The following is a 26,829-nucleotide window of genomic DNA, read 5'->3' as shown; positions in this document are numbered from 1 at the left end:
CTTGTACTTGGATGATTGGCTGATTGGGGCAAAGTCCATGGAAGAGAGTCTCCGGGTGACCAACAGTTGACCTCCTTACTTCAGGAAATTGGTTGGGTCGTAAACCTGGACAAAAGCAATCTCAAACTCTCCCACTCTAGACTCCAAGCAGGTCAAGGGCTTCCTTCTGACTACACAGAAAAGGAAGTTGATGTTCCAAGTGCATCAGTTGATGAGCACAATACACCTGATGGTGTGGAGCTATCTTCAAGTTCTTGGTTTGATGGCAGCAACCCTGGAAGTAACGCCATGGGCTGGAGCCCACATGTGACCATTTAAACGCTTCCTGCTGTCACGTTGGAACCCACTGTCTCAAAACTATTCGATTCACCTCCACTTACCAATGGACATATGCCCTCAGCTCCAGTGGTGCTACAGGAAGCTCATTTGGGAAGGTATGTACCCCTGTCTTCTCCGAACTGACTGGTCCTTGACAGACACGAGCCTCTGGGTCTGGGGAACTCATTGTCAGGACCTGACAGCCCAGGGACGTTGGACCAAGGAAGAGGTTCACTGGAACATAAACCTCCTGGGCGGTCAGATTGGCATGTCTACAATTCAGCCACATACTTAAGGGTCAAGTGGTCCGCATAAATGTCAAACAATGCAAAGACTGTAGTGTACATCAACCGCCAGGGTAGAACCAAAAGCCAGTAAGTGTCACAGGAAATAGACCTCCTTATGGAATGGGCAGAAATAAATCTACAGATGATTTCAGCCTCCCACATCGCAGGAAAAGACAACGTCAGAGCAGACTTTCTAAGCCGGGATAGTCTGGATCTAGAGAATGGGTGTTTTCCGCCAAAGCCTTTCAGCTGGTAGTAGATCGCTGGGGTCTCCTGTCCATTGACTTGCTGGCCGTATCTCACAACACAAAGGTTCCCTGATTCTTCAGTCACAGAAGAGATCAGTGGTCCCTGGGGATCGACACTCAGACCTGGCCGGAAAAGGAGTTGCTAAAAGCCTTCCCTCTGTGTCCCCTGCTGGGCAGGGTCATTTGCTGAATCGAGCACCACAGGGGATTAGTCCTACTGGATTTGTGGTTTTATATTTAAAATTCTCTCTCAGTAAAAATGTCTTTTTGCTTTGTAAGCATCCCTTAAGTCTTTTCTTTTGTAATCTCTCATACTGGGGAGTTGACGTGGGTATCATGTTTTGATTTTCTTTCTTTATATGGAAGATTGTTTACATTCTAATTACCTGTATATAACACCCTATTTTCTGTCAAGCAGTTTTTAGACTCTTTTGTAAATGCTGAAATATATAAAGAGTTAAAAAAAAAAAAAAAAAAACCCCACATGCGTGTATATTTCACTCACGACAGAAACTGACTCGCTTGCATAAAACCCCGCTTACACGTGGAGTCGGCATATTAAAATATGCACGCATAATTGAAATCACCAGCTTGTCAAAACCTCCACCAGTTCACCCAGTCTTTCTCCAGGTCATCAAGACCCTCTTAGTTTTTCACACTGAACACCCTCCAGCTCACCCAGACCTCCCCCACCCAACTATGCAAGATACTCAGCAGGTGGAAAACTACACGAATAAGTTGACAAATATGTGCACGTATGTCTCTCCTAAAATGGCAGCTTGCGGACGTACCTCTTGGTCCTGCCCTGGAATGCCCCTTTTTTCACGTGTAAATGTGTAAAAGACTGACAATACATGCGTACTTTTGATGTTTATAAAATAGCACGTACATGAGTGCCAGCTACTATTTTTACATGTGTTAATGTTTTGAAAATTCACCCCTTAGTTCACAGCCCTCTTGGATTTATAGATATTTATATTTTCTTGATGACGGACTTCTTACTGTCCATGAAAGTAGAAAGTAAGAATGTTCTAATCCTTGGTGATTTCAACGTTCATATTGATGAGGACTTCCTGCACCTAGCTGTGAGAGCTTTTTGACTATGATGGCTGCTCTGGGCTGTTCTCAGATCATTGCTTTCTCAACTCAGATATGGTCATACTTTGGACCTAAACAGAGTACTTTGTCATGATAATTGGTTCTCTCATTATTCTCCTCAGCCAAGGTTTCAAGAGGTGCCCTGGTCTGGCCATTATATGATCCAGTTCCAGATTAAGCTTCCTGCCGCTGCTAGATGCTCCAACTCTCTTCTCCATACCCTGATCAGACCATCCTCGTATTGACCTGGATAGTTGCCCCAGCCAGCAGATGTTCCTAGCAGGATATCAGAGAATGCTGTTGCAGGTTGGATGGAGACTTTGCGATCTACACTTTACACCACTGTGCCACTTAAAACCATCTCTTCTCTTAGACCCATGCTCCCTGGATTAATGAATCAATGAGAAAGGTCAAACGAGAACTTAAGGCAGAGCTTTCCAAAGGGTGTGTCGCGACACTTTACTGTGTCGCCTGCAGTGTGCCGCGCAAGCCCGGTGCACGTGACACACCGGCAAGTGGGAGCCAATGCGGCCGCCGGTGGACTTCATCCCACTGGCGGCTTAGTACTGAAGGATCGCTGTGCTCCGTGCCGGCAGGAAGATCGGCAAGGCCGTGGTGGAGCTCACGTCACCACGGCCAGAAGAAAAAGGTGACGTCTAAACGTGCAGGTGCCCTTCTCCTTCCTGCCCATGCGGCCCCGGAAGAAAAATATTGAAGGAGCCGCACGGGCAGGAAGGGGGAGGAGCGTCGGCCACGTGCAGAAGAGGAGCAGCGTTGTTGCTGCCAGCTAAGAAGAGGAGGAGGAGGCCCGGTAGCAGGGTTCCCACCGTGGATCGGCCCGAGAAGAGCAGGGCCGCCGCTGCCGCGGATCGGCCCGAGATGAGCAGGGCCGCCGCTGCCGCGGATCGGCCCGAGAAGAGCAGGGCCGCCGCTGCCGCGGATCGGCCCGAGAAGAGCAGGGCCGCCGCTGCCGCGGATCGGCCCGAGAAGAGCAGGGCGGCCGCTGCAGAGCCCATCCTGCAGCAACCCGTGAAGAGGAGGCCCAGAGGTAAGAGAGAAGCTGAGGGCCCGTAGAGTGCGGGGGAATGCATGGGTGCCTGCCTGAGGGTGTGTCTGTGTATGAGAATGTATGGGTGTCTTCCTGGGGTTTGTATGTGTGAGAAGAGGTGCCTGCCTGTGTGTGGTGTATGGGTGTGTGTGTGAGAATGAATTGGTGTCTGCCTGGGGGTCTGTGTGTGTGTGAGAATGAATTGGTGCCTGCCTGGGGGTCTGTGTGAGAATGAATGTGTGCCTGCCTGGGGGATGGTGAGGGAGTGGTATGAAAATGAATGGGAGCCTGCCTGGGGGTCAGTTTTAGTGAGTGAGAATGACTGGGAGCTTGCCTGGGTGTGTGTGTTTGTATGAGAATGATTGGGAACTTGCCTGGGTATGTGTGTGTGTATGTGAGGGAGCCAGAGAGAGTGAGAGCATGAGTGTGTATGAGAAAATCCAGGGGAGTAAGAGTTTGTGTGGGGGGTGTGTGTGGAGGGGAAGAGAGTGTCTTAGAGCCTGAGAGTGTGTCAGTGTTTGTGAGAGCGAGAGGTTATGGTGGATATAAGAGCATGAATGTGTAAGTATGTGACAGTGTATGTGTGAGAGAGAATGGACATGTGAGTATGTGTGAAAGAGAGAGGATAACCTCCTAATCCTTGACAATATCAGGGTGACTGGAAATCAAGAGCTCCAAAGTATGGACAGCAGGGGCTTTTTAAAATCCTTATTAGTTTTAATTATTGGGAGTTATTTGATAAATGTGCTGTTTTGAAATATTTTATTGGTGTTTGGGAAATTGTAAAAAATGTATATGATTTTAATTAATAGAAATTCTATTTATCAATAGTTTTAAAATATTCTTTTATTAGTATGGTTTTACTATTATAACTGATGCTTTATGTTTCTTGATTTTATGTTTTATGAGGAATGGTGGTTCTGTTTTTCCATTGTTAATACAGAGAGTCTGGCTTCTTGGGATTTCCATTTCAGTTTTTGTCTAATTTGTGCTCCTTTATTTTGTAGTCTGTATTTGGTGAGGGTCTGTCTCTGCTCTGTGTGTGTGACCATGATGAGAGATTCTGCTAGCATAGGGATCTATAGCAATCTGGTTTGTTTTGTTTCCTCAGTAGGTGGTATATTGGTATTCTAGGACCCAGTTAATATTTACCCTTGCTTTTTCACAGGTAGGGTTATTGTTGTTTGAGTCCTTGGTGTTATTACTGTTACGTTATGATGGGATTGCAGTATAGATTTTGAGTGTCTTTTTTGCGGGGTTTTGTGTTAGTTCACAATGTGCCTGGCAGTGGAAGGTGTTTGTGCTGCTGTTACTGTGAGGTGACACCAGCATTTGAAAATATCTTTTAGTATGATGAGCTGTAAGGGAAACATCCAAGCTCCATTGTTTGGGGGAATTTCAGTGGATGCACAGAGTTACAGAACTGGAGGTGCAGGATTTATATTGACATTCTGTCCCTTCCTATAAATTCCAGACTTCACTCTCATAGCCATATAGAATTAGTTGAATGAGACTATCAATAATTTTATAGTGTGAAACTGGCCAGCTTTTTAAAATTACGCAGAAGACCTTTTGGACTTTTTTATTAACATCAAATATTCAAAAGCTGTGTCCATCAAGCTCATATATCTCATTAAAGAGGTAAATTGAATAACACAATAACTTTGTTTTATTATTGTTACTCATAAATTATAACAATAACATTAATCTTGGAATATTATATATTTTTAATATAAATGAAAGGTTTTCACAAGATAGGTTGTGTCGTGAAACATTTTATTATGTATATATTTAAGGAAACATACGTAAATTGTCAAAATACATTTTGTTCATTTAACCTTTAACCTCTGGTTTGCTAGTAGATGAATTACTGTGTCCCGAAATTATGTTTGTCTAAAAAGTGTGTCACCAACATGAAAAGTTTGGAAAGCTCTGACTTAAGGTCTATGGCATGGCAATAGTGTAAATCCAAGTCCGATGCTGATCTGAGTTCACAGAGAATCAGGTAAGATTATAGATGCCCTGATCTAGTGACTGGATGACGGCTTACCCGTAATCGCTAGGAAATTGATATTTACTCCATGGGCAAATTCTTGGCACTGTTCTTGGGTAGCTGTGGGTGGGATGCTGAGTCCATCTGTCTACACTAAGGAAAACGAAATTATCAGGTAAGTAATTTCTCCATTTCCTAGCAGATGGACTTAGGACCAATGGGATGTACAAAAGCTACTCCTGATTGGGGTGGGAGGCTGCCCACGGTCCAGTTAAAACCTTGCAAAGCTGCGTCCTCTCAGTCCTGAATATCCAGGCGATAGAACCTGGAGAAGATGAGCAAGGAGGATCACATCGCCGCCTGGCAGATGTCGATGGAAGACAGCAGCCTAGCTTCCGCCCATGAGACTGCCTGAGCCCTGGTGGAATGAGCTTTAACTTGAAGGGGTAATGGCTTTCCTGCCTCCACATAGCTCCTTCATCCAGTGAGCTATGATAGCCTGTAAAGCTGGTTCGCCCTGTTTCCTTCAACCGTGAAGGACAAACAGGCGGTCTGTCTTTTGGACCGGTTCCAAAACTTCCAGATACTGCACCAAAAACCTACTGATGTTCAAATGATGGAGGAGGCAGTATTCTTCCCAGTCCTTGTGCTATCTAGGGATGGTAATGAAATGGACCGATTCAAATTAAAGTCTCAGACTACCTTGGGCAAGAAGGATGGAATGATATGAAATTGTAATGCTCCTGGAGTCATCTGGAGGAATGATTACAGACATGACAAGGCCTGTAGTTCAGAGATGCGACATGCCGAGCATATAGCTACCAAGAACACCACTTTCAAGGTTAATAAACGCAAGGAAAGACTGTGCCGCAGCCAAAAGGAGGGCCCTGCTAAAAACTCCAATACTAGATTAAGATTCCATAAGGGAACTGGCCACCATAGAAGGGGCTGGAAGTGCTACACACCCCTTTCAGAAACAGGAGCGTGCCACTACCTGGACCGTCAAGGGTCAAACCTTTATTCAAGCTGTCCTGCAAAAATCCCAGAATTAGAGGGATTTTGAGCGTCCAAGGGGAAACACCGCGTTCCTCGCACCAGATATCAAATACTCTCCAGACTCGCACATACACTAAGGATGTAGAGAACACCCACATGCGGAGTAAGGTGGCAATTACTGCCGCCGAATATCCTCGCTTCATCAGGCGAGCCCTCTCAAGGGCCAGACCTTAAGACAGAATAGAGTCAGATCCTATTTAAAGATCGTTTCCTGCTGTAACAGGTCCCTGTGCGGTGGGAGGCACAGGGCGGGGTGTCTCCACCAGGAGTCTCCACATGTCTGCATACCACAGATGCCTGGGCCAATCTGGAGCTACTAGTAGGACTAATCCCCTGTGGTGCTCGATTCAGCAAGTGACCCTGCCCAGCAGGGGACACAGAGGGAAGGCGTATAGCAACTCCTTTTCCGGCCAGGTCTGAGTGTCGATCCCCAGGGACCACTGATCTCTTCTGTGACTGAAGAATCAGGGAACCTTTGCGTTGTGAGATGTGGCCAGCAAGTCAATGGACAGGAGACCCCAGCGATCTACTACCAGCTGAAAGGCTTTGGCGGAAAACACCCATTCTCTAGATCCAGACTATCCTGGCTTAGAAAGTCTGCTCTGACGTTGTCTTTTCCTGCGATGTGGGAGGCTGAAATCATCTGTAGATGTATTTCTGCCCATTCCATAAGGAGGTCTATTTCCTGTGACACTTACTGGCTTTTGGTTCTACCCTGGCGGTTGATGTACACTACCGTCTTTGCATTGTTTGACATTTATGCGGACCACTTGACCCTTAAGTATGTGGCTGAATTGTAGACATGCCAATCTGACCGCCCAGTAGGTTTATGTTCCAGTGAACCTCTTCCTTGGTTCAACGTCCCTGGGCCGTCAGGTCCTGACAATGAGTTCCCCAGACCCAGAGGCTCGTGTCTGTCAAGGTCCAGTCAGTTCGGAGAAGACAGGGGTACATACCTTCCCAAATGAGCTTCCTGTAGCACCACTGGAGCTGAGGGCATATGTCCATTGGTAAGTGGAGGCGAATCGAATAGGTTTGAGACAGTGGGTTCCAACGTGACAGCAGGAAGCGTTTAAATGGTCACATGTGGGCTCCAGCCCATGGCGTTACTTCCAGGGTTGCTGCCATCAAACCAAGAACTTGAAGATAGCTCCACACCATCAGGTGTATTGTGCTCATCAACTGATGCACTTGGAACATCAACTTCCTTTTCTGTGTAGTCAGAAGGAAGCCCTTGACCTGCTTGGAGTCTAGAGTGGGAGAGTTTGAGACTGCTTTTGTCCAGGTTTACGACCCAACCAATTTCCTGAAGTAAGGAGGTCAACTGTTGGTCACCCGGAGACTCTCTTCCATGGACTTTGCCCCAATCAGCCAGTCATCCAAGTACAAGTACACCAGGATTTCCTCTTTTCTCATCGCTGTTGCTATGACCCCCATAATCTTGGAAAATGTTCTGGGGGTGGTGGCCAGGCCAAAGGGCAGTGCCCGAAATTAATAATGATGACCCAGTTCTGCAAAGTGTAGGAAACGATGTCCTTGACGAATTGCAATATGTAGGTAGGCCTCGGATGGGTCTAGGGGAGTTAAGAACTCTCCTGATTGTACGGCCATTATCAAGGAGCATAGGGTTTCTATTCGGAAATGATCACTCATAGATGTCAGTTGACTCTCGTGAGGTCCAAGATGGGGTGAAAGGAACCTTCCTTCTTGATGAAACAGATGGAATAACGCCCCATATTTTCCTGGGGCGCAGGTAATGGGATTATAGCCCTCATCCTGAGGAGCCTTTACAAGGTAGTCTCTACTGCCTGCCTCTTGTGCTGAGAGTGGCAAAGAGATGATATATGTCCCGAGAGGTGCTGTGAAATTCCAGCACATATCCTTCTATGACCTCCATTACCCATTTGTCAGAAGTGATCTTGACCCACCATCGGTAGAAGAGGGACAGTCGACCCCCTATCTCCTCGTTCCGAGGACGGGTCAGCAAATTTTCATTGGGGGGTTTGGGACAAACCTGAACCTCAGCCTGCCCTTCTCTTGGCTTTCTACTCCGAAAGGACAGATTTCCCAAAGGAATGAGACCTCTGAAATGTCATGATTTCTGTAGGGCCGAAAGTGCTGGGAGCCCTTGGAATGACCCCTCATAGGTGAGGGGCGCTATAACTGCTTTCTCTTATCTTCTTGTATCCGGGGAACTGGACATTCGCCCCATTTACTGGCCAGCTTTTCCAATTTGCTTCCAAAGAGAAGTGATCCTTTAAAGGGCATCTTTGTGAGATTTGCCTTGAAGATTGCGTCTGCTGACCAATTCCACAGCCATAGCTTTCTTCTAGCCACCACCACTGAGGCCGCACCTCTGGCTGAGGTACGGACTAGGTCCGAACCCGCATCAACTAAACATGCAGTGGCGGGTTACATAACCGATCTGGAATTCGCCGCCGAGTCATGCACCTCCCGAGAAAGGAGCAGGCACGAAGAAGCTACCAGGGCACAACAAAAAGCACTCTGTAAGGTCATTGCTATTGTGTAAAAGGCTTGTTTAAGGATGGACTCCATCTGTCTATCATGCGCATCCTTGAAGGCCGCTCCTCCCTCCACCGGGATGCTTCTTCGCTTAGAAATGGCACACACCAGCACATCCACTTTAGGGAAATGCAAACATTTTCTTGCTGCCAGATCCAGTGCTCATCCACCTTTAAAACCTGCTTCTGGGGCATCCCATAACAGGTTAATCAACTCCTGGATGGCTTCCAATACTGGAAAGTAGCAAGAGGCTTTCCGTAGAGAAATCAGAATGGGATTCTTCTTTGGTTGCATCATAAAGTCCGCGCCAGTGACTCCCAGGATCTTCAGGGGCTGGGAAACCAGTGCCAGCAATTTGTCTCTATGGAAAAACCATAACATGGTCCGAAATGGTTCTAAACCAGGGGGAATTTCCCCATCTTCCAAGAAATCTGTATCTTCCTCTTCATCCGTGGCGACTGGCTTCCTGCCAAGGATACAGTTTGTGAGGCGAGGCACACCTCGAGGTCTGCCGATAGGACTGGGAGAGGGAGGGCTTACCAGCTGAGGTTCTGTCCAGACAAGGGCAAGCCTTTGTACAGAGACTGCGCCTGTACAAAGGCTTGAAGGCCTTGAAAAAATTCCACCCAAGAGAAGATAGCCAGATCCATGCTTAGCCTGGGAGGTACTGGGTTAGGTGCTGCCAAAGTTCTCTCTCCCATGGATGACCCAGTCCTGGGGGTAATCAGGTCCTGGGTACTTCCAGTTAAGGCTATGGCTGACCCATCCTCTGAATGGGAAGAGCCAGGCTTAGCAAAGTCCAGGGAGACCAACTTTCTCTGGGCTTCCTCACAGTGCTGACATAAGCAAGAATCCAGGTCAGACAGTGCAGCCCTAATATGTTTCTTTGCTTCCAGAGCTATTGGAGACAGTAACTGCATGTTCAGTAGCTTGTGCTTAAAATTTTATGTGCACAGATTTCAGGTGCCTATGTGGGCTGCAGTGAGGTGCAAGCACAGCCCATGTACTTGGCTTTACTTGTATTCTGTACCTAGAAAGTTTTGTACGTATGTATGTGTGGCGTTATGCGCAAAGCAGTCATGCACGTACAAAGACGCGAACAAGATGGCGCCAACGCGTCCTACCACATGGGGTACTGTCCAAGCCTAAAGCGAGGCTAGCCCACCAGGAGGCCACTCAACCCGCTCGGAAGCCCACTTCCCCTTACCCCAACAGGCTTGGGGGTCTCTGAATCAGTAGGGAAATTTTTTATTTATTTTTTTTTTTTTCACTTACCTGGGCTCAGCACTTATCGGCTGCATATAGAGACTGTCTCTGGCTGCGGGGGAGAGGGCTTTGGCCATCACCACCGCACTCAAACTTCCTGCACCCACTGTCTTTCAGCTGCTTAATTAGTGAAGTCCATACTGGGAACCAGCTACCGGACCAAGGAACACCTCTGAGGGATCTCAGAAATCACCTCAGGAACTCTTAGCTGGGGGAGGGACCTTTAGGTATCACCACAGGAGAGCAAGGTTCAATCTTTTCTCCAATTTAAAAGTAGAAGTTTTTCTTCCAAAACGTACAGCAATCCCCATAGGGAAAGCACATCCTCTATCTGCTGGAGACGGAGAAATACTGAAGAGCTGAGGTAACTGCAGGGGTGTATATAGGGTGATGTCAGCTTTGAAACCTGATTCTGTCTCCATCTGCTGGCTGGGGAGCATAACCCATTGGTCCTGAGTCCATCTGGCTACATGTTAGGAAATATTCTTTTAACGTTTTACGTGACATGGATGCAGCTGAAAAAGGGTACATATGAATATATCTGAAGGTTCAAGCATGCTGTTATATTACCCTCTCACACTGAAAACTTTGATTATTATAAATCTAGAATGCCACATCCGATCTGGACTGCTCCATCTTAAAGTCTAGAGTGCTTGGTGAAATGAATTATGCAGAGTGCTCGAGTATTGTTAGCATGTCTAGTAATAATATGTGTATAATTATTTTTTATGGATGTTACCTTGCTATCTGCCAAGAGTGGATGACTGTGCAGAATATAAATATTCGAGGAGAAAACCAGCCTACTTTCACTGAGTGCTGTACCAGCTCTCTATTGTTTGGAGAAAAAAAAAACAATGCAGAATACCGAGGGCTATGAAAATGGGGTGATCAGGTGCCTGGGTAGGAACCAACACTTCGGCGTGTCAGTTATTCTCCTTACGCTTTACCTTTCTCTACTTCCCCGAATCTTTTCTTTAGAGGTTCAGGAGCTAAAGCGAGACACAGGATGAAAGGGCGGCTTGGACGTGGCTCGCCGTTCTCCAGCAGCGCCAGCCGCAGGGCTCACCGTGTTGCCTGCACCTGGCGCTCACTCACCCAGTGTGAAGAGCGGCAGCTGGAAGGCTCTCACCCACAGACCGTACACAGTTACCGGCCGTGCCGGTTTGGCGTCCACCACTTCTCCTCTCTTCATCAAACTGGACAGCCTCTGCCCGTCCTTTTTCAGAGCCGAGTAGCTGAAGGGATTTGTAAGCAAATATGTGAGCATCCCTAAAGTCACAAGCTTCGCCCCCCATCTCTCACCCCACACCTCATCTTTTTTTCATACTGTGGTCCAGCAGCTTCCTCCACGAGCTTTCCCCATGTATAAGCCCCCACACCCTCCTAGCCAAGCCATTGCAGCCCTTAGCCAAGGGTCACAGACCAGGGACCTCTCCAGAACCTGGCTTGTGTGAACCCAGAGCCTGGTCAGTAGCTGCCACTGTTCCATGATGGCTATGGCTCTAATGCCACCCTACTGGTTAGAGCAGTGAACGTTTAAAAGCAGGGAAGCCAAGATTCAAATCCTGCTGACACTTCTTCTGACCCTGGGCAAGTCACTTCTCCTCAGGCACAAACATACTGTAAGCCCTCTGGGGCAGGGACCTTCCTACTGTACCTGAATGTAACTCACCTTGAGCTTAGGTTTGTAAAGCCAAGTAATTAAATCCAAAATTTTAACAACATCTACAGTAATGTGACATCATCCACCGTACCTCTAAAAAAAAAATAGAGGGGGCAGGATTTTAACACCTAGCGAGCTGATTGACCAGCAGTTAACTATAATCTAAGGCTATATAAAAGTTTCCATGTGCAATTGTTTTAAATTTTAGGATGTTCAAAAAGGATTTTTCTTCACTTTGCTTTTTATGAATGTATTATTTCTTTGCTTAGTGATAAGCACTGACTTATGACCAGCGTAAAAGAACACTGGGTGTGTGATGTCAGACCTGCACAAACGAGGTGCAATGACACCGGCCAATCAGCTTGCTCGATGCAGAAATGCCACGTAGGAACCTGGAACTGGCAGGGTCTCTCTTTCTATTATTTACAATAGACGTACAGCGGCGGGACCTGCAGGATGTCCCCGGTGAACTTCTGTAGAACTCCTTCCAGATCCGCTTTCGTTATGTGACCTGTCGACAGGAAACAGGACAGCTGAGCATTGGTGGTCGTAGTCAGTGCAGCCCAGACCATGCCCACAAACAGTGCGCAGATACTTGACCCACTCTCCCCAGCGGTGCGGAAGGAAACCATGCAGCCCTGACATCCCCCCCCAAGGGAAACCGGACAGCCAGTAAGACAGGAGTGCACACCAGCACCCTGCTTGTATGTCTCCACTGTATCCCCAGGATGTAAGACAAGTGAGGGGGAGTGATTTGAAACAGCTAAAAAGGAAAACTGGTTCTTACCTGCTAATTTTCGTTCCTGTAGTATCACAGATAAGTCCAGACTCCTGGGTTTTGCCTCCCTGCCAGCAGATGGAGACAGAGAACATATCACTGACGCTGTACATAACCCAGTGTGCCACCTGTAGTCTTTCAGTAATGATCTGTACCCAAGACATGATGACAACAACAACCATACATTTATAAGCAAACTCCCTTCCCTCCAATGAGCCGGAAGAAGGTGAAATTGCCCAAAAAGACAATGGAAAACTTGTTTCCCAAATTTAACATAAACGATCAGCACTGAAAATCTCCAACTCTGCACTATAAACAAAGCAACAGTATAAGCAGCAGAAAAGCTGGAAGCTCTATTGTCTAAGTAAGATGGAACGCCAAGACTACCTCAGGCAGAAAAGGCAGCACCATGTGTAAAGATACTCCCGAATCAGACATCTGTAGGAAGGGATCTCAACATGATAGCGCCTGGAGCTCCAAATTCACCTGCACCTTACCCCAGAGACAACCCAATGTTGCTATCTGGACTCAGAGTTAAAGGCCAACTCCTTGACCAGAAACTTCTGTAGAAAAGCCAAAATATGCGACACCATAGCCTGAAGAGGCTGAGGCTGCACTCCATCAACAGCAGATCAGGACTCATAAATCCTCCAAATTGACACATACATCAAGGATGCCTCCTAGCCTGCAATAAGGTGGAAATAACTGCTACGGAATATCCCCTCCATCTCAGTCATCTCCTCTCAGAAGTGATGCCATGAGTCAGAAGGGAGCCGCCTGACCCGAAAATAATCGGGCCCTGGTGGAAAAGAGCCGACCAATGTCCGAACCTCAGGGGCCTGTTTATGACCATGTTGATCAGATCTGGGAAACATGGTTGATGTGGCCCCTCTGGAGCTCCCAGGATCACATTGCCCGGATGTTTCTCTATCTGCCGAAATCCCTTGGCCACCAGAGGCCAAGAGGGAAGACACAGAAGAATCCGTAGAGTTCACAGCAGTACCAGAGCTTAGACTCCTTCCGTACCGTGTTCTGTTCAGCAGCTGTAAAACCGCGATGCCATGGGGTTCCTCTTTGGTCAGGATACCCCCATCTTCTGTGAATGAGACACATCGCTGCCTCCGACAGCTCCCATTTCCTGGCTTCTAGCTTTCTCCGACTGAGAAAATCTGCCTGAAAGCTGCTCACTCTGGCGATGTGAGATGCTGCCAGCCAAGCCAAGTGCCGCTCTGCTCAGAGAATCAACTCCCGGGTCTCTCAAGCCACTGCCCGATTCTTGGTTCTGCCTCAACGGTTGATGTAGCCACCGTTGTCGCATCATCCAATGGGATCCATATTGGATGGCCGTGTAACCTTGGCAGTCAGACAAGCAACGCGAAATGCACCACTCTCATCTCTAACCGACTGATAGACCATGAGGCCTCCTGTTTCAACCACTGGCCCTGCGCCCGCACCGCCCTCCAACTGGAGAGGCTTGCATCAGTGGTGACTATTACACAATTCAGAAGCTCCAATTCCGCACCACGCTTAAGAGTGGTGCGAGTAAGCCACCACAAAACAACTGTTCCTGACTTTCCCCTCTAACTGAAGGGGAAGATGAAACTCTTTCAATAACTGATTCCATCAGGAGAGAAGAACCCACTGCAGAGGCTGCATATGCACGAACATCCAATGCATTAATTCCAATGTCGATGCCATAGAACCCAGGACAGGGCACCGAAAGTTCTAGCAGAAGCTTAATCTGACTGCAATTTTGGCATCTCTCTCTGTGAGAAACACTCTCTCTCTGTCAGCATGTCGTACTGAGCAGCCAGATACTCCAGAGTTGAGAGGGAACTAAATAGCTCATTGCCAGCTTCACCACCCATCCTAGAGACTTCAAGCACATCAGTACCTTTTGTGCTGTTTGTTGACAGAGGTCCTCTGATTTCGCATGAATGAGTCAATCATCCAGATATGGATGCACCAACACATCCCTCCTTTTGTAGTGCGGCCGCCCCCACCACCATCACCTTGGTGAAGGTACGTGGAGGCATTGCCAGCTGAAGGAAAGGGTGCAAAACTGAAAAAAGTTCCCTTAGGACTGTGAAACTCAGGAATCTCTGGTGCTAGACCTGATGGCTGTGCGCAGATAGGCCTCTGTCAAGGCAAGAGATGCCAAGAACTCTCCCTTGCTTACTGATGCTAGGTCGGACCTCAGAGTTTCCATGTGGAAACGGGGAACCTTGAGAGCCGCATTTACCTTCTTTAAATCCAATATCTCTTGAATTGGATACAGGGGGGAAAGAAACAGGACGCTTAACTTAAAATTGAACTCCGGCCACACTAAGCATATTCAGGGTCTGAGCCAACAAACTTAGTAAGCATCTCTGTGAAAAAGAAAAATTCTGAGCAGAGTCCAAAGCGGCTCTCAATCAAATGCAATGTCTCCCTCTTCTAGAGGTGAGAAAGCCAATTCCCCATAGGAATCCTCCGATGTCTCATGATCCACATCCTCTTGAACGTTACCAGGGACAGCCTCCCTGCGGCGTGTGCCTGCCGTGACTGATAAATGGGAGGCCCAAGCATGAGATCCTTACATAGCAGGTTGCTTCGCCTACACTGGGTGCCCCTGCAGAAAGGTCTGCGGGTCCTGGAAACATTTCACCCAGGACGAGGAGGATGGATCTGTACCGAAGTCCATAGGCCCAAACCTTGCTCTCTCCAACCTCTCTCTCTCAGGGAAGCTTCTGCCCTCGAGAACAAGGGAGGAGGAGAACTGACCATTGCCTTGCCTCCCACTCCCCTCCCCTCCAGATCACCATAGGCCGAGGGGATGTCCCAAAATGGACAAAAGCTGTATTAGTCAAATTGCTTTGAGCATCTAAATAGCACTGACACAAATGGAGAGAGAGGGAGGACTGAATTGCTCTCAGACGGCAAGCCTCACAGATAGCAAGGAGCTTAGACCTGATCGTCCCCCGGCGCCTAGCTCGCCTGAACTTTAGGTCTAGGCAACCTCCTGCGTGCACACCAACGTCACCCGGGTGTATGCGCACACCCCTCTAAGATGTGTGTAAATACGCGCTCGAGACTAGTTCATGGTCGCACACCGGCAAATACACGCTTCAGTTTAGGTCACGGCTTTACGCGCAAATGTACATATGCAAATATGCCCTCAAGTACCTGCAGAAATACGTGTTTAAGTCTAAGTTGCAGACGTACGTGCACAAATCTAGGATATGACCTTAAGCGCACAGGTCTCTGCACATGCAGCCACCACGTGGCGAGAATGTGTGCACACGCCTTAAACACGTGTGAAAAGAACCGCTGCTGCAGCCTTCCACATAGCTAAGCAAAGCTTGCCTGCACCTTCAGCACGTTTAGGCCCGGATCCGTTCAACATCTGACACCGAAAATCATCGAACACCTGAAGAGCTTCTCAACAGCTCAGGCCTCTTGACCGGCCAAGAATCCATGGAGACTGGGGCCGAGACTCAGCATCCCCCCAATACTTGTTCCACTAAACAAGCTTTGTGCATAAGCAAATTCAAAGCGGAAAAAGCCTTCTACCAGAACCAGAGACTTTTCCTCAGTGCAAGTTCCCATCTGCACCTCTGCGGGACAGGGAACTGCTGGCGATAGTAGAGCAGGGGATTCCCCTGCTGACACTGCTAGAGAATCGAAAATGTTCGCCATTTCCGCCCTGATGGGGAAACCTCAGCGCTAGACCCCGTCACCCCGCGAGGCTTATTCTACCGGTGCGGCCATGCTCGATGCAGACCACTGAACGCCTTGCTGCTTTTGCACGCTGTTCCTCCCTGCACCTGCAGCACCTCAAGCAGGACAACAGTGCCTCAGCGCCACGGAGCCAGCACCCGGTCTCCTCCACAGGCAGAGGAGCTGCTGAAAACCCCCATCACCGAACTCCCCGAGCTGCTGACGTAGCTGCCCCCTTTGCTGCACAGATTCCTCTATAAAGTTACTTGCTCTTTTTTTTTTACTCTCCAAGAACAAATAAAGATACAGAGAAACCAATACTTTCCTTTGGTGCAGAGGTTCAGGTCCCAGGCGCGCAGGCCTCATGGCAGATCAGAAAAGCGCCAGACCACCGGCTATATCAGTCTCCTTTCGCCAAACTTTAGCGATCCAGCCCAGGACAAACTGTATAAAAGAGATATCTCCCAGCTCTACTGGGCTTGCAGTGCAGAACTGCCAGCAGGATCCAGCACTGTCTCATGGGGGGATGAAGGATCTGGATCACCAGATGTGCACCCCAGAGACCTCCAGACTGAGGGTCACCAACCCCCTGCTCATCTGCCTAAACCAGAGGGGGGTGTGGCCCCAACAGAACCTCACAGCCCCCTGAGAAGATCGAGAAATTTTGTCTTTTAATCTTTTCTCTCTCCAGACTGCAGGTTTTACACCATCTCCCATCTGCTGGAGACAGAGAAATACCGAGGGACTGCAGGTGGCACACTGGGTTATGTACAGCGTCGGTGAAACTTCCTCTGTCTCCATCTGCTGGCAGGGAAGCAAAACCCAGGAGTCTGGACTGATCTGGTTATGTACAGGGAACAGTATTTATTTTTAACCCAATCTTGCTCGTTGCTCTCCACCCAGTGAGGTGAGCAGCACAAATTGGCATTAAAAATCATGTCCGCAGACCGCCACATCTGATCAGCCCTGTCTGGTTTTAGGGGGGGGGGGGGGGTTATTATTATTTTTAATAGAATGTGTAATTCTCCCAATATGGTCAGGACTGAAACAGCTTTTTACAACCCCTATGTTAAATAATATTTAAGTCTCAGACGAGAGGCCGAGAAGACACTGCCCTCAGCACAGCTCCGACCCGACGCTTGACCTGCTGCGGCAGCCCCTGCCGCTGCGCCTTCGCTCTCCCCAGCGCACATCCCGGCAGGACCCCCTCCTCCTCCCTGCAGCACAGGGCACACATGGAGAGATGGGCTGGATTTCAAATCGGACACCAGCCAAACAAAAAAAAAAAAAAAGTTTCCAGAATTCACCCAGCACAGAGAAATCACCAAGATTCCACTTTCGGCATTTTGAGTTATTTCATTCCCGGGGAGAAAATGGTGTTTGACATTTTCAGATGCTCCTCCGACTGCAGTCGTCTTTACCAGAAGCCCATGCAGGCTTGGAAAGAAAGGAAGAGTCAAAGAGCAGATTGAGACAAATACGGGATGTGGCCGCAATCTTTCTTTACTTAGCATTTCTAAGATTCCACAGATATCCAACACGTGGTCAAGGCGAAGTAGAAAATACATTCTTAATACACAGAGGTACCAAAGCCTATAAATGCACATTACAGCTCACGTTCTATAGACATAATACGATTCAGTTAGCAGAGTCCTCCTCCCCTGCAGGGCACATTGGCAAGCCCCACCCTGCACCTCGTCTCTGAGGCTTCAGGCTCCCATGGCAAGAGCAGAGGTTCATATTGCAGTCTTCGCTGGTATTTGATAGCCGATGAATTTCCTTCTGCTCCCTGGCAGTGCCCGCTGGCAGGGTCACATGCTGGCTGAAACAGGGGCTCTCTTAACTTTAGCCCAGCAATAGATGAGGAGAGAGCCCTGCTTCTGGGGGGTTTTTCCTGCCACAGCCTGGGTTCTAGAGGGGCCTGGGGCTGCAGAAGCCGAGGAGCAGCAGCTTCATCCTGCTCGAAGGAGATTTCCACCTGTTCTTCCAAAGAAGGAGAAAGATCTCTCTCTCTCTTTCTATTAATTTTAACAGAAACATGGGGGTAACCTGCAGGGAGCGGCAGTTACTGCCCTTAACAGAAACATGGGGGTAACCTGCAGGGAGCGGCAGTTACTACCCTTAACAGAAACATGGGGTAACCTGCACGGAGCGGCAGTTACTGCCCTTAACAGTAACATGGGGGTAACCTGCACGGAGCGGCAGTTACTACCCTTAACAGAAACATGGGGGTAACCTGCAGGGAGCGGCAGTTACTGCCCTTAACAGAAACATGGGGGTAACCTGCACGGAGCGGCAGTTACTGCCCTTAACAGTAAACATGGGGGTAACCTGCACGGAGCGGCAGTTACTGCCCTTAACAGTAACATGGGGGTAACCTGCACGGAGCGGCAGTTACTACCCTTAACAGAAACATGGGGGTAACCTGCACGGAGCGGCAGTTACTACCCTTAACAGAAACATGGGGGTAACCTGCACGGAGCGGCAGTTACTATCCTTAACAGAAGGCATGGGGGTAACCTGCACGGAGCGGCAGTTACTACCCTTAACAGAAACATGGGGGTAACCTGCACGGAGCGGCAGTTACTACCCTTAACAGAAACATGGGGGGAACCTGCACGGAGCGGCAGTTACTATCCTTAACAGAAGCATGGGGGTAACCTGCACGGAGCGGCAGTTACTACCCTTAACAGAAACATGGGGGTAACCTGCACGGAGCGGCAGTTACTACCCTTAACAGAAACATGGGGGTAACCTTCACGGAGCGGCAGTTACTATCCTTAACAGAAGGCATGGGGGTAACCTGCACGGAGCGGCAGTTACTACCCTTAACAGAAACATGGGGGTAACCTTCACGGAGCGGCAGTTACTATCCTTAACAGAAGGCATGGGGGTAACCTGCACGGAGCGGCAGTTACTACCCTTAACAGAAACATGGGGGTAACCTGCACGGAGCGGCAGTTACTATCCTTAACAGAAGGCATGGGGGTAACCTGCAGGGAGCGGCAGTTACTACCCTTAACAGAAGGCATGGGGGTAACCTGCACTGAGCGGCAGTTACTACCCTTAACAGAAACATGGGGGTAACCTGCACGGAGCAGCAGTTACTACCCTTAACAGAAACATGGGGGTAACCTGCACGGAGCGGTAACAGAAACATGGGGGTAACCTGCACGGAGCGGCAGTTACTACCCTTAACAGAAACATGGGGGTAACCTGCACAGAGCGGCAGTTACTACCCTTAACAGAAACATGGGGGTAACCTGCACGGAGCGGCAGTTACTACCCTTAACAGTAACATGGGGATAACCTGCACGGAGCAGCAGTTACTATCCTTAACAGAAGGCATGGGGGTAACCTGCACGGAGCGGCAGTTACTACCCTTAACAGTAACATGGGGATAACCTGCACGGAGCAGCAGTTACTATCCTTAACAGAAGGCATGGGGTTAACCTGCACGGAGCGGCAGTTACTGCCCTTAACAGAAACATGGGGGTAACCTGCACGGAGCGGTAACAGAAACATGGGGGTAACCTGCACGGAGTGGTAACAGAAACATGGGGATAACCTGCATGGAGAGGCAGTTACTACCCTTAACAGTAACATGGGGTTAACCTGCACGGAGCGGCAGTTACTGCCCTTAACAGAAACATGGGGGTAACCTGCACGGAGCGGCAGTTACTATCCTTAATAGAAACATGGGGGTAACCTGCACGGAGCGGTAACAGAAACATGGGGGTAACCTGCACGGAGCGGCAGTTACTACCCTTAACAGTAACATGGGGTTAACCTGCACGGAGCGGCAGTTACTGCCCTTAACAGAAACATGGGGTTAACCTGCACGGAGCGGCAGTTACTGCCCTTAACAGAAACATGGGGGTAACCTGCACGGAGCGGTAACAGAAACATGGGGGTAACCTGCACGGAGTGGTAACAGAAACATGGGGGTAACCTGCACGGAGCGGTAACAGAAACATGGGGGTAACCTGCACGGAGCGGCAGTTACTGCCCTTAACAGTAACATGGGGTTAACCTGCACGGAGCGGCAGTTACTGCCCTTAACAGAAACATGGGGGTAACCTGCACGGAGCGGCAGTTACTATCCTTAATAGAAACATGGGGGTAACCTGCACAGAGCGGTAACAGAAACATGGGGGTAACCTGCACGGAGCGGCAGTTACTGCCCTTAACAGAAACATGGGGGTAACCTGCACGGAGCGGTAACAGAAACATGGGGGTAACCTGCACGGAGCGGTAACAGAAACATGGGGGTAACCTGCACGGAGTGGTAACAGAAACATGGGGGTAACTGCACGTTCATGGGCAGGATGCTGAATCCATCTGTCTACACTAAGGAAAACAAAATCATCAGATAAGTAATTTCTCCATTTCCTAGAGAGTAGACAGATGGACTCAGGACCAATGGGATGTACAAAAGCTACTTCCGATTGGGGCGGGAGGCTGCCCGCGACCCGGTTAACACCGCTCTTGCAAAGGCTGCGTCCTCCCAGGCCTGGAGAAGGTGTGCAATGAGGACCACGTCGCCGCTCGGCAGATGTCAACAGGAGACAGCAGACGACCTTCTGCCCATGAGACCGCCTGAGCCCTGGTGGAATGAGCTTTAACCTGAGAAAGTAATGGCTTTCCTGCCTCCACATAGGCTCCCGTGACCACCTCCTTAATCCAGCGAGCTATGGTAGTCTGTGAAGCTGGTTCGCCCTGCTTCCTTCCAACGTGAAGGACAAACAGGCAGGCCGTCTTTTGGACCAGTTCTGAAACTTCCGGATACCGCACCAAAAGTCTACTGACGTTCAAATGATGGAGGCGGCGGGATTCTTCCGCGGCCTTGTGCTTATCTTGTGATGGCAACAAAATGGACTGATTCAAATGAAACTCCGAAACTACCTTGGGCAAGAAGGATGGAACGGTAGGAAGCTGTAACGCTCCTGCAGTCGTCTGGAGGAACGGTTCCCAACATGACAATGCCTGTAGTTCAGAACTGCGACGTGCCGAGCATGGAGCCACCAGGAACACCGTTTTCAAGGTTAATAAACGCAAGGAAAGACTGAGCAAAGGCCAAAAGGAGGGCCCTGCCAAAAACTCCAATATCAGATTAAAATTTACACAAGGGACCCCACCACCATAGCAGTGGCCGGAGGTACTTCATCCCTTTCAGAAAACGGGTCCTATCCGGATGACCCGACAGGCGGGTTCCATTCACTTCGCCCCTGAAACAGGAGAGAGCAACTACCTGGACCTTCAAGGAGTTAAGGATCAAACCTTTATTCTAGCCGTCCTGCAAAAATTCCAGAATTAGTGGGATTTTGAGCATCTGAGGGGAAACACCGCATTCCTCGCACTAGGCATCAAATACTCTCCAGACCCACACATAAGCTAGGAACGTAGAGAACTTCCATGGGTGGAGTAAGGTGGCAATTACTGACACCGAATATCCTCGCTTCATTATGGCGATCCCTCTCAAGGGCCAGACCGTAAGATAGAATCAAGCTGGATCCTCATGAAGGACCGGTCCCTGCTGAAGCAGGTCCCTGTGCAGTGGGAGGCATGGGGGGGGGGGGGGGGTGTGTGTGTGTCTCCTCCAGGAGTCTCCGCATGTCCGCATACCATAAACGCCTGGGCCAAAATTATGTGTGCAAAGATTTCGGGTGCCTACGCAGGCCACAGAGAGGTGTATGCACAGCCTGCATACCCGGCTTTTCTTGTACTCTGTGCCTAGTAAGTTGTGCGCACAGCACGTGTGCAGAACAGACATGCACTGCGTGTACCATAGCTCTATTGTGGGCAATAGAGGTACAGAGAAGGGCTACCAAAATGATAAGGGGAATGGAACAGCTCCCCTATGAGGAAAGACTAAAGAGGTTAGGACTTTTTAGCTTGGAGAAGAGACAACTGAGGGGGGATATGATAGAGGTCTTTAAAATCATGAGAGGTCTAGAACGGGTAGATGTGAATCGGTTATTTACTCTTTCGGATAGTAGAAAGAGTAGGGGGCACTCCATGAAGTTAGCATGTGGCACATTTAAAACTAATCGGAGAAAGTTCTTTTTTACTCAACGCACAATAAAGCTCTGGAATTTGTTGCCAGAGAATGTGGTTAGTGCAGTTAGTATAGCTGTGTTTAAAAAAGGATTGGATAAGTTCTTGGAGGAGAAGTCCATTACCTGCTATTAAGTTCTCTTAGAGAATAGCCACTGCCATTAGCAATGGTAACATGGAATAGACTTAGTTTTTGGGTACTTGCCAGGTTCTTTTGGCCTGGATTGGCCACTGTTGGAAACAGGATGCTGGGCTTGATGGACCCTTGGTCTGACCCAGTATGGCATGTTCTTATACGCATAAAAACGCGCGCAAGGTGGTGCCCCCGCGGCCTACCACGTAGTGTGCCGACCAAGCCTAAAGTGGGGCCTAGCCCACCGGGAGGGGGGGGGGGGGTTGCTCAACCTGCGTGGAAGTCCACGTCCCCTTACCCCAATAAGATCGGGAACAGCGTCGGTACAGCACGTTGCGTAAGGAGACTGGAGGAAGTCTTACCGAAAACACTCCATCGTCTCTGAATCGGGAGGAAATTCTCTTCTCTTTTAGTTAACTGAGGTCAGCGCTTACCAGCTGAGTACAGAGACGGTCTCCGACTGCGGGGGGAAGAGGGCTTTGGCTGTCACTGCTGCCCTCTGTTTCCGGCACCTGCTGCCTATCAACAGCAAAGTTCACGCTGGGAACCGGCTACTGGACCAAGGCACACCTCTGAGGGATCTCAGAAATCACTTCAGGAATTCTCAAATGGGGGAGTGACTTTTAGGTATAACTGCAGGAGAGCAGGGGCTCAATCTTTTCTCCAATTTAAAAGTAGAATTTCTTCTTCCAAAAAGTACAGCGATCCCCATAGGGAAAGCATGTCCGCACCTGCTGGAGACGGAGAAATACTGAAGGGCTGAGGTCACTGCAGGGGTGTATGTAGGATGACATCAGCTTTGAAACCTGATTCCATCTCCATCTGCTGGCAGGGGAGCATAAACCCATTGGTCCTGAGTCCATCTGGCTACACGCTAGGAAATGGGATATTTTGGGTATTTGCTTTAAAGTTCAGCTTTCCTGAGAAAACACGAAACTTCCCACGCTTCCTCCTCTGAGTGTCTATGCCCCAGCATAGAACAGCTGCTCTCCTGTCTCCATCTGCTGGCAGGGGAGCATAAACCCATTGGTCCTGAAACCATCCGGCTACACTCTAGGAAAATGTGTTTTTCGTCCTGGGTTCCTTCAGCCCAACCATGGCAGTGACAATCCTCAGCCAGGCACCACAGACCACAGGCCTCTCCGTAACCCAGTACATCTGCATCCAGACGCTAGTCACCAGGTGTCACTCTTGTGCAATTGTGGGGGCTCCCCAAGTTATCCAGATTTTGAAAGGCCAGGTGAGGGGGGCCATCACAGATTCCTTGCACTGCTGGACGCAAGGTGCGTGCCTACAACAGCTGAGGACTGATACTTTCATGCTTGTAATTTCTGTAAGCCTGGCTTTACGTTCAGGCTGCTCGTTTGCAGGACACGAAGTGTGTCCTTTGATTTATACGTATAGGGAAGTCTGCTTATGAAACGGTGTCTGCAGCCAAACACCATTCCTGTTTCTGCTAGACCTAGCACCTCGACTGATTAAATCAATAAATCACGCCTCCGCTGTGACATCCCAAGCCTGCTACCGAATATAATGGAATAAGGGGCGGGTGGGGGCAGCAGAAAAGCAGTGCATGTCTCATCCATCTCCATCTCTTTAAAAAAAAAAAAAAAAGAGTGGAAATAATTAAAGGCATGAGAGAGCAAAATGGCTAAGCTTCATCTGTCATGGAGGCAACCGTGCCCCTGCCATCTCTCTCTCTACACACTCCCTTCCCAGAGGCAGAGGCCGGATATGTCAGCCTGACACACAGCATCTCCCGTAGGACAGGGAATTTCTCCCAAGAAAGTGGGACTACAAACAGGGAGAGGTGATACTGCCTTCTGTACAGGTCCCTGGTGAGACCTCACTTGGAATATTGTGCACAATTCTGGAGAGCGCGCCTGCAAAAGGATATAAAACGGGATGGAGCTGGCCCAGAGGGTGGCCGCTAAAATGATCAGCAGTCTTCATCGTAAAGCAGATAGGGCCAGACTAAACCTAAACATCTGTACTCTGGAGGAAAGGGGAGATATGGTAGACATAAGGAATCAATGCACAGGACGCAGGTCTCTTTCAATGGAACGCTCATTTCAGAGTTTGCTGCTATAGGACGAGGATGAAAGAGGGTAAGACAAAGGAGCAATCTATGGAAATATTCCTTTACAGAAAGGGTGATGGATGCGTGCAACAGCTTTCTCCGATGAGGAGGAGGTGGAGACAAGGCCCATCTCATAGTTGAACAAGAGATGGGACAAACAAACACAGAGGATCTCTGAGGGATAGGAAGGGACTATAACGTGAATGGGAGATGTGGATGGGCAGGCCGTATGGTTGGCATTTGCTGTCATTTTCTATGTTTCTGTATCTACTGTACAAAAACTTGCCTGCAGATCAGCAATGAGCAAAGGAGAAGGGTACCTACGGACAGCCCCTCATTGCCTAATCAAATCTTCACCACATTTTCTCTTATTTCTTTGTTCTGTTGATCTCCAGCCAATCGGACCTTGCTTCAACCACAACTGGCTCCCATTTAAAGAGGGTGAAAGAGAGGGTAGGTATTCCCAATTGTGGCCTTTACTCAAGGCATTCTGCATTTCTTCCTCTGGAGCCTCTCTCCCTCCTCACCTGCCCTGCCAGCAGCCATGGGATCCGCCCTGCGGGAGTCCTTAAGAGTCGCTGTAGGCTCCTAGGAACTCAATACTGACGTACACCTACAATCCCCTCGCTTTAACAATTAACCATAGGCTCCTTCCGGCAGATGCCGATGCTGCAGATCACCCAGACTGAAAAAGGTGCAGAGAGGGATGGATGGGAAGAGGTCCTTGTTTTGGAGGTGGTGGTGGGGGGAGAAACAGCACAAATAATTTGTTCTCTCTGAAACTTTAAATCTTCAAAAGATGGTCTTCTCTTGTTAGATCTGTCTCGCCATCTTTCAGTCACATGTTCAGTGGTTCTTCCTTACTACTCAAGTAAAGATGAATTATTTCTTCTACTTGTATTGTCTGGATCGAAAGGTTTCATTGACAACAGGTTTTGGTTTTCCCCAGCCTTTTGTGCAGTATTCATACTTTGTGTGTTTTCAATCAATGCTTTCTCCTCCTGGAAGTCTCCTTTCAGTTATTCGTGCTGCTGTTTTCTCTCCTGAGATCTCCCTTCAGCATCCATGTAGTAAGTGTGTATTAGGGATGCACATTCGTTAGGTCATTCATTTCAGTGGTATGCACATACCTTGTATATGCGTAAAACGGACAGTGCATGTGTGTTTGCCATAACTGTTATTTATTTGTAAACTTTTATATACCGAAGTTTAGCGAAAGGCCTTCACTACGGTTTACAGGTCTAACAACAGTTTACACAAAATGTTATATATAACAGATTATATATCAACAGTTTACAGGCATAACAACAGGTATAACATCAGTTACAAAAAAATATTAACGACTACATTCATAACTGTGGGAGGTGACGTAGGCTTTCCCTCCGAAAGAGAAACATTACAGAGAAATATGTTTATAAGAGTAGATATGAGGAATAGAAAGTGACTGTGGGAGGTGCTAAAACTAGAGACAAATGAATCGTCAAGCTGTGTATGTTAATGCAGTTGGGTTTTGTCATGGTATTTGTCATCTAGCGTTAGTGGTTTCTCCGTGTGGTGATATCGCGTGATTTTATAAATTACAATAGTGTGATATCAGTTGGGCTTAAAAGGCTCAACTGAGTTGATGCAGGGATGAGAGCTGGGTGGTGAATGAAGTGGTTGAGGTTAGTAAGGTTTCTTAATGGGAGTTGAGATTCTTGGTTGTTGTGGCCGCGAGAACAATTAGCCAATTCCTTCTTTGTAGGCTTGTCTGAAGAGCCAGGTTTTGAGCAGTTTTCTAAATATTTTAGTGTTGCTCTGTAGTCTTAGGTGTTTCGGTAGGGAGTTCCAGAGGCGAGGTCTTGCTATTGATATGGCTCTGTTTCTTACGGTAGTGAGTTTGGCTGTTGTGACTGATGGGATGTCTAGCTGTGCTTTGTTTGTTGATCTAGTATTGCGTTGAGAATTGTGTCGTTGTATAATGGTGTTTAGGCATGTGCTTTCACTGTTGTGTATTGCATCATGGAAAATGGTTAGAATTTTGTATTTGATTATTTTTTCTACAGGTAGCCAGTGTAATCCTTTTAGCACAGGGGTGATGTGGTCAGTTCTTTTGCGGCTGGTGAAGATTCTGGCTGTGGCGTTCTGTAGTATTTGGAGTGGTCAGATGGTTGATTCGGGTAGGCCTATCAGGAGTGAGTTGCAGTAATCAAAGCTTGTAAAGATTAGTGATTGGAGAATGGTTCTGAATTCAGGGTGATTCAGGAGTGGTTTTAGGTGTTTGAGGATTAGTAGTTTGTGGAAGCCTTCTTTGATTTTCATTGCAATGTGTTTTTTGTAATTCAGCTCTGGGTCAATCCATATTCCTATATCTTTCACGTTTTCTTTTAATTTGATGAGTGTGTTGTCAATCTGGATGGCATGGTTCTGGTGAACTCCACTGTTTTTTCTTTCAAGCAGTATACATTCAGTTTCCTCCATATTAAAGCATAGCTTCATGTGGTTTAACATGTTTTTTTTATAGTGTTGAGGTATGTGGCCGAGAGATTCATTGCGCTTTCGAGTGTGTTTGTTACAGGTATGATTAGTTGGATGTCATCGGC

General features: G+C 48.3%; 1 protein-coding gene across 2 annotated transcripts in view; it reads right to left on the bottom strand.

Annotated features, from left to right (window-relative positions):
• TRUB1 (TruB pseudouridine synthase family member 1) overlaps positions 1 to 26,829 on the bottom strand; it is a 148,138-nt gene that overhangs the window by 9,922 nt on the left and 111,387 nt on the right. For both annotated transcript variants that reach the window (XM_029610470.1, XM_029610471.1), the window contains exons 5-6: positions 11,939 to 12,011; positions 10,933 to 11,072 (exon numbers count right to left, since the gene is read on the bottom strand). In XM_029610470.1, coding sequence (XP_029466330.1) covers positions 10,933 to 11,072; positions 11,939 to 12,011 — 213 coding nt within the window. The remainder of the gene's footprint in view (positions 1 to 10,932; positions 11,073 to 11,938; positions 12,012 to 26,829) is intronic.

Source organism: Rhinatrema bivittatum, chromosome 7 (assembly GCF_901001135.1).
Source record: "Rhinatrema bivittatum chromosome 7, aRhiBiv1.1, whole genome shotgun sequence".
NCBI classification, from domain to species: Eukaryota; Metazoa; Chordata; class Amphibia; order Gymnophiona; family Rhinatrematidae; genus Rhinatrema; species Rhinatrema bivittatum.
The sequence above is the reverse complement of the archived record's forward strand: the minus strand, read 5'-3'. Positions and strand labels throughout refer to the sequence as shown.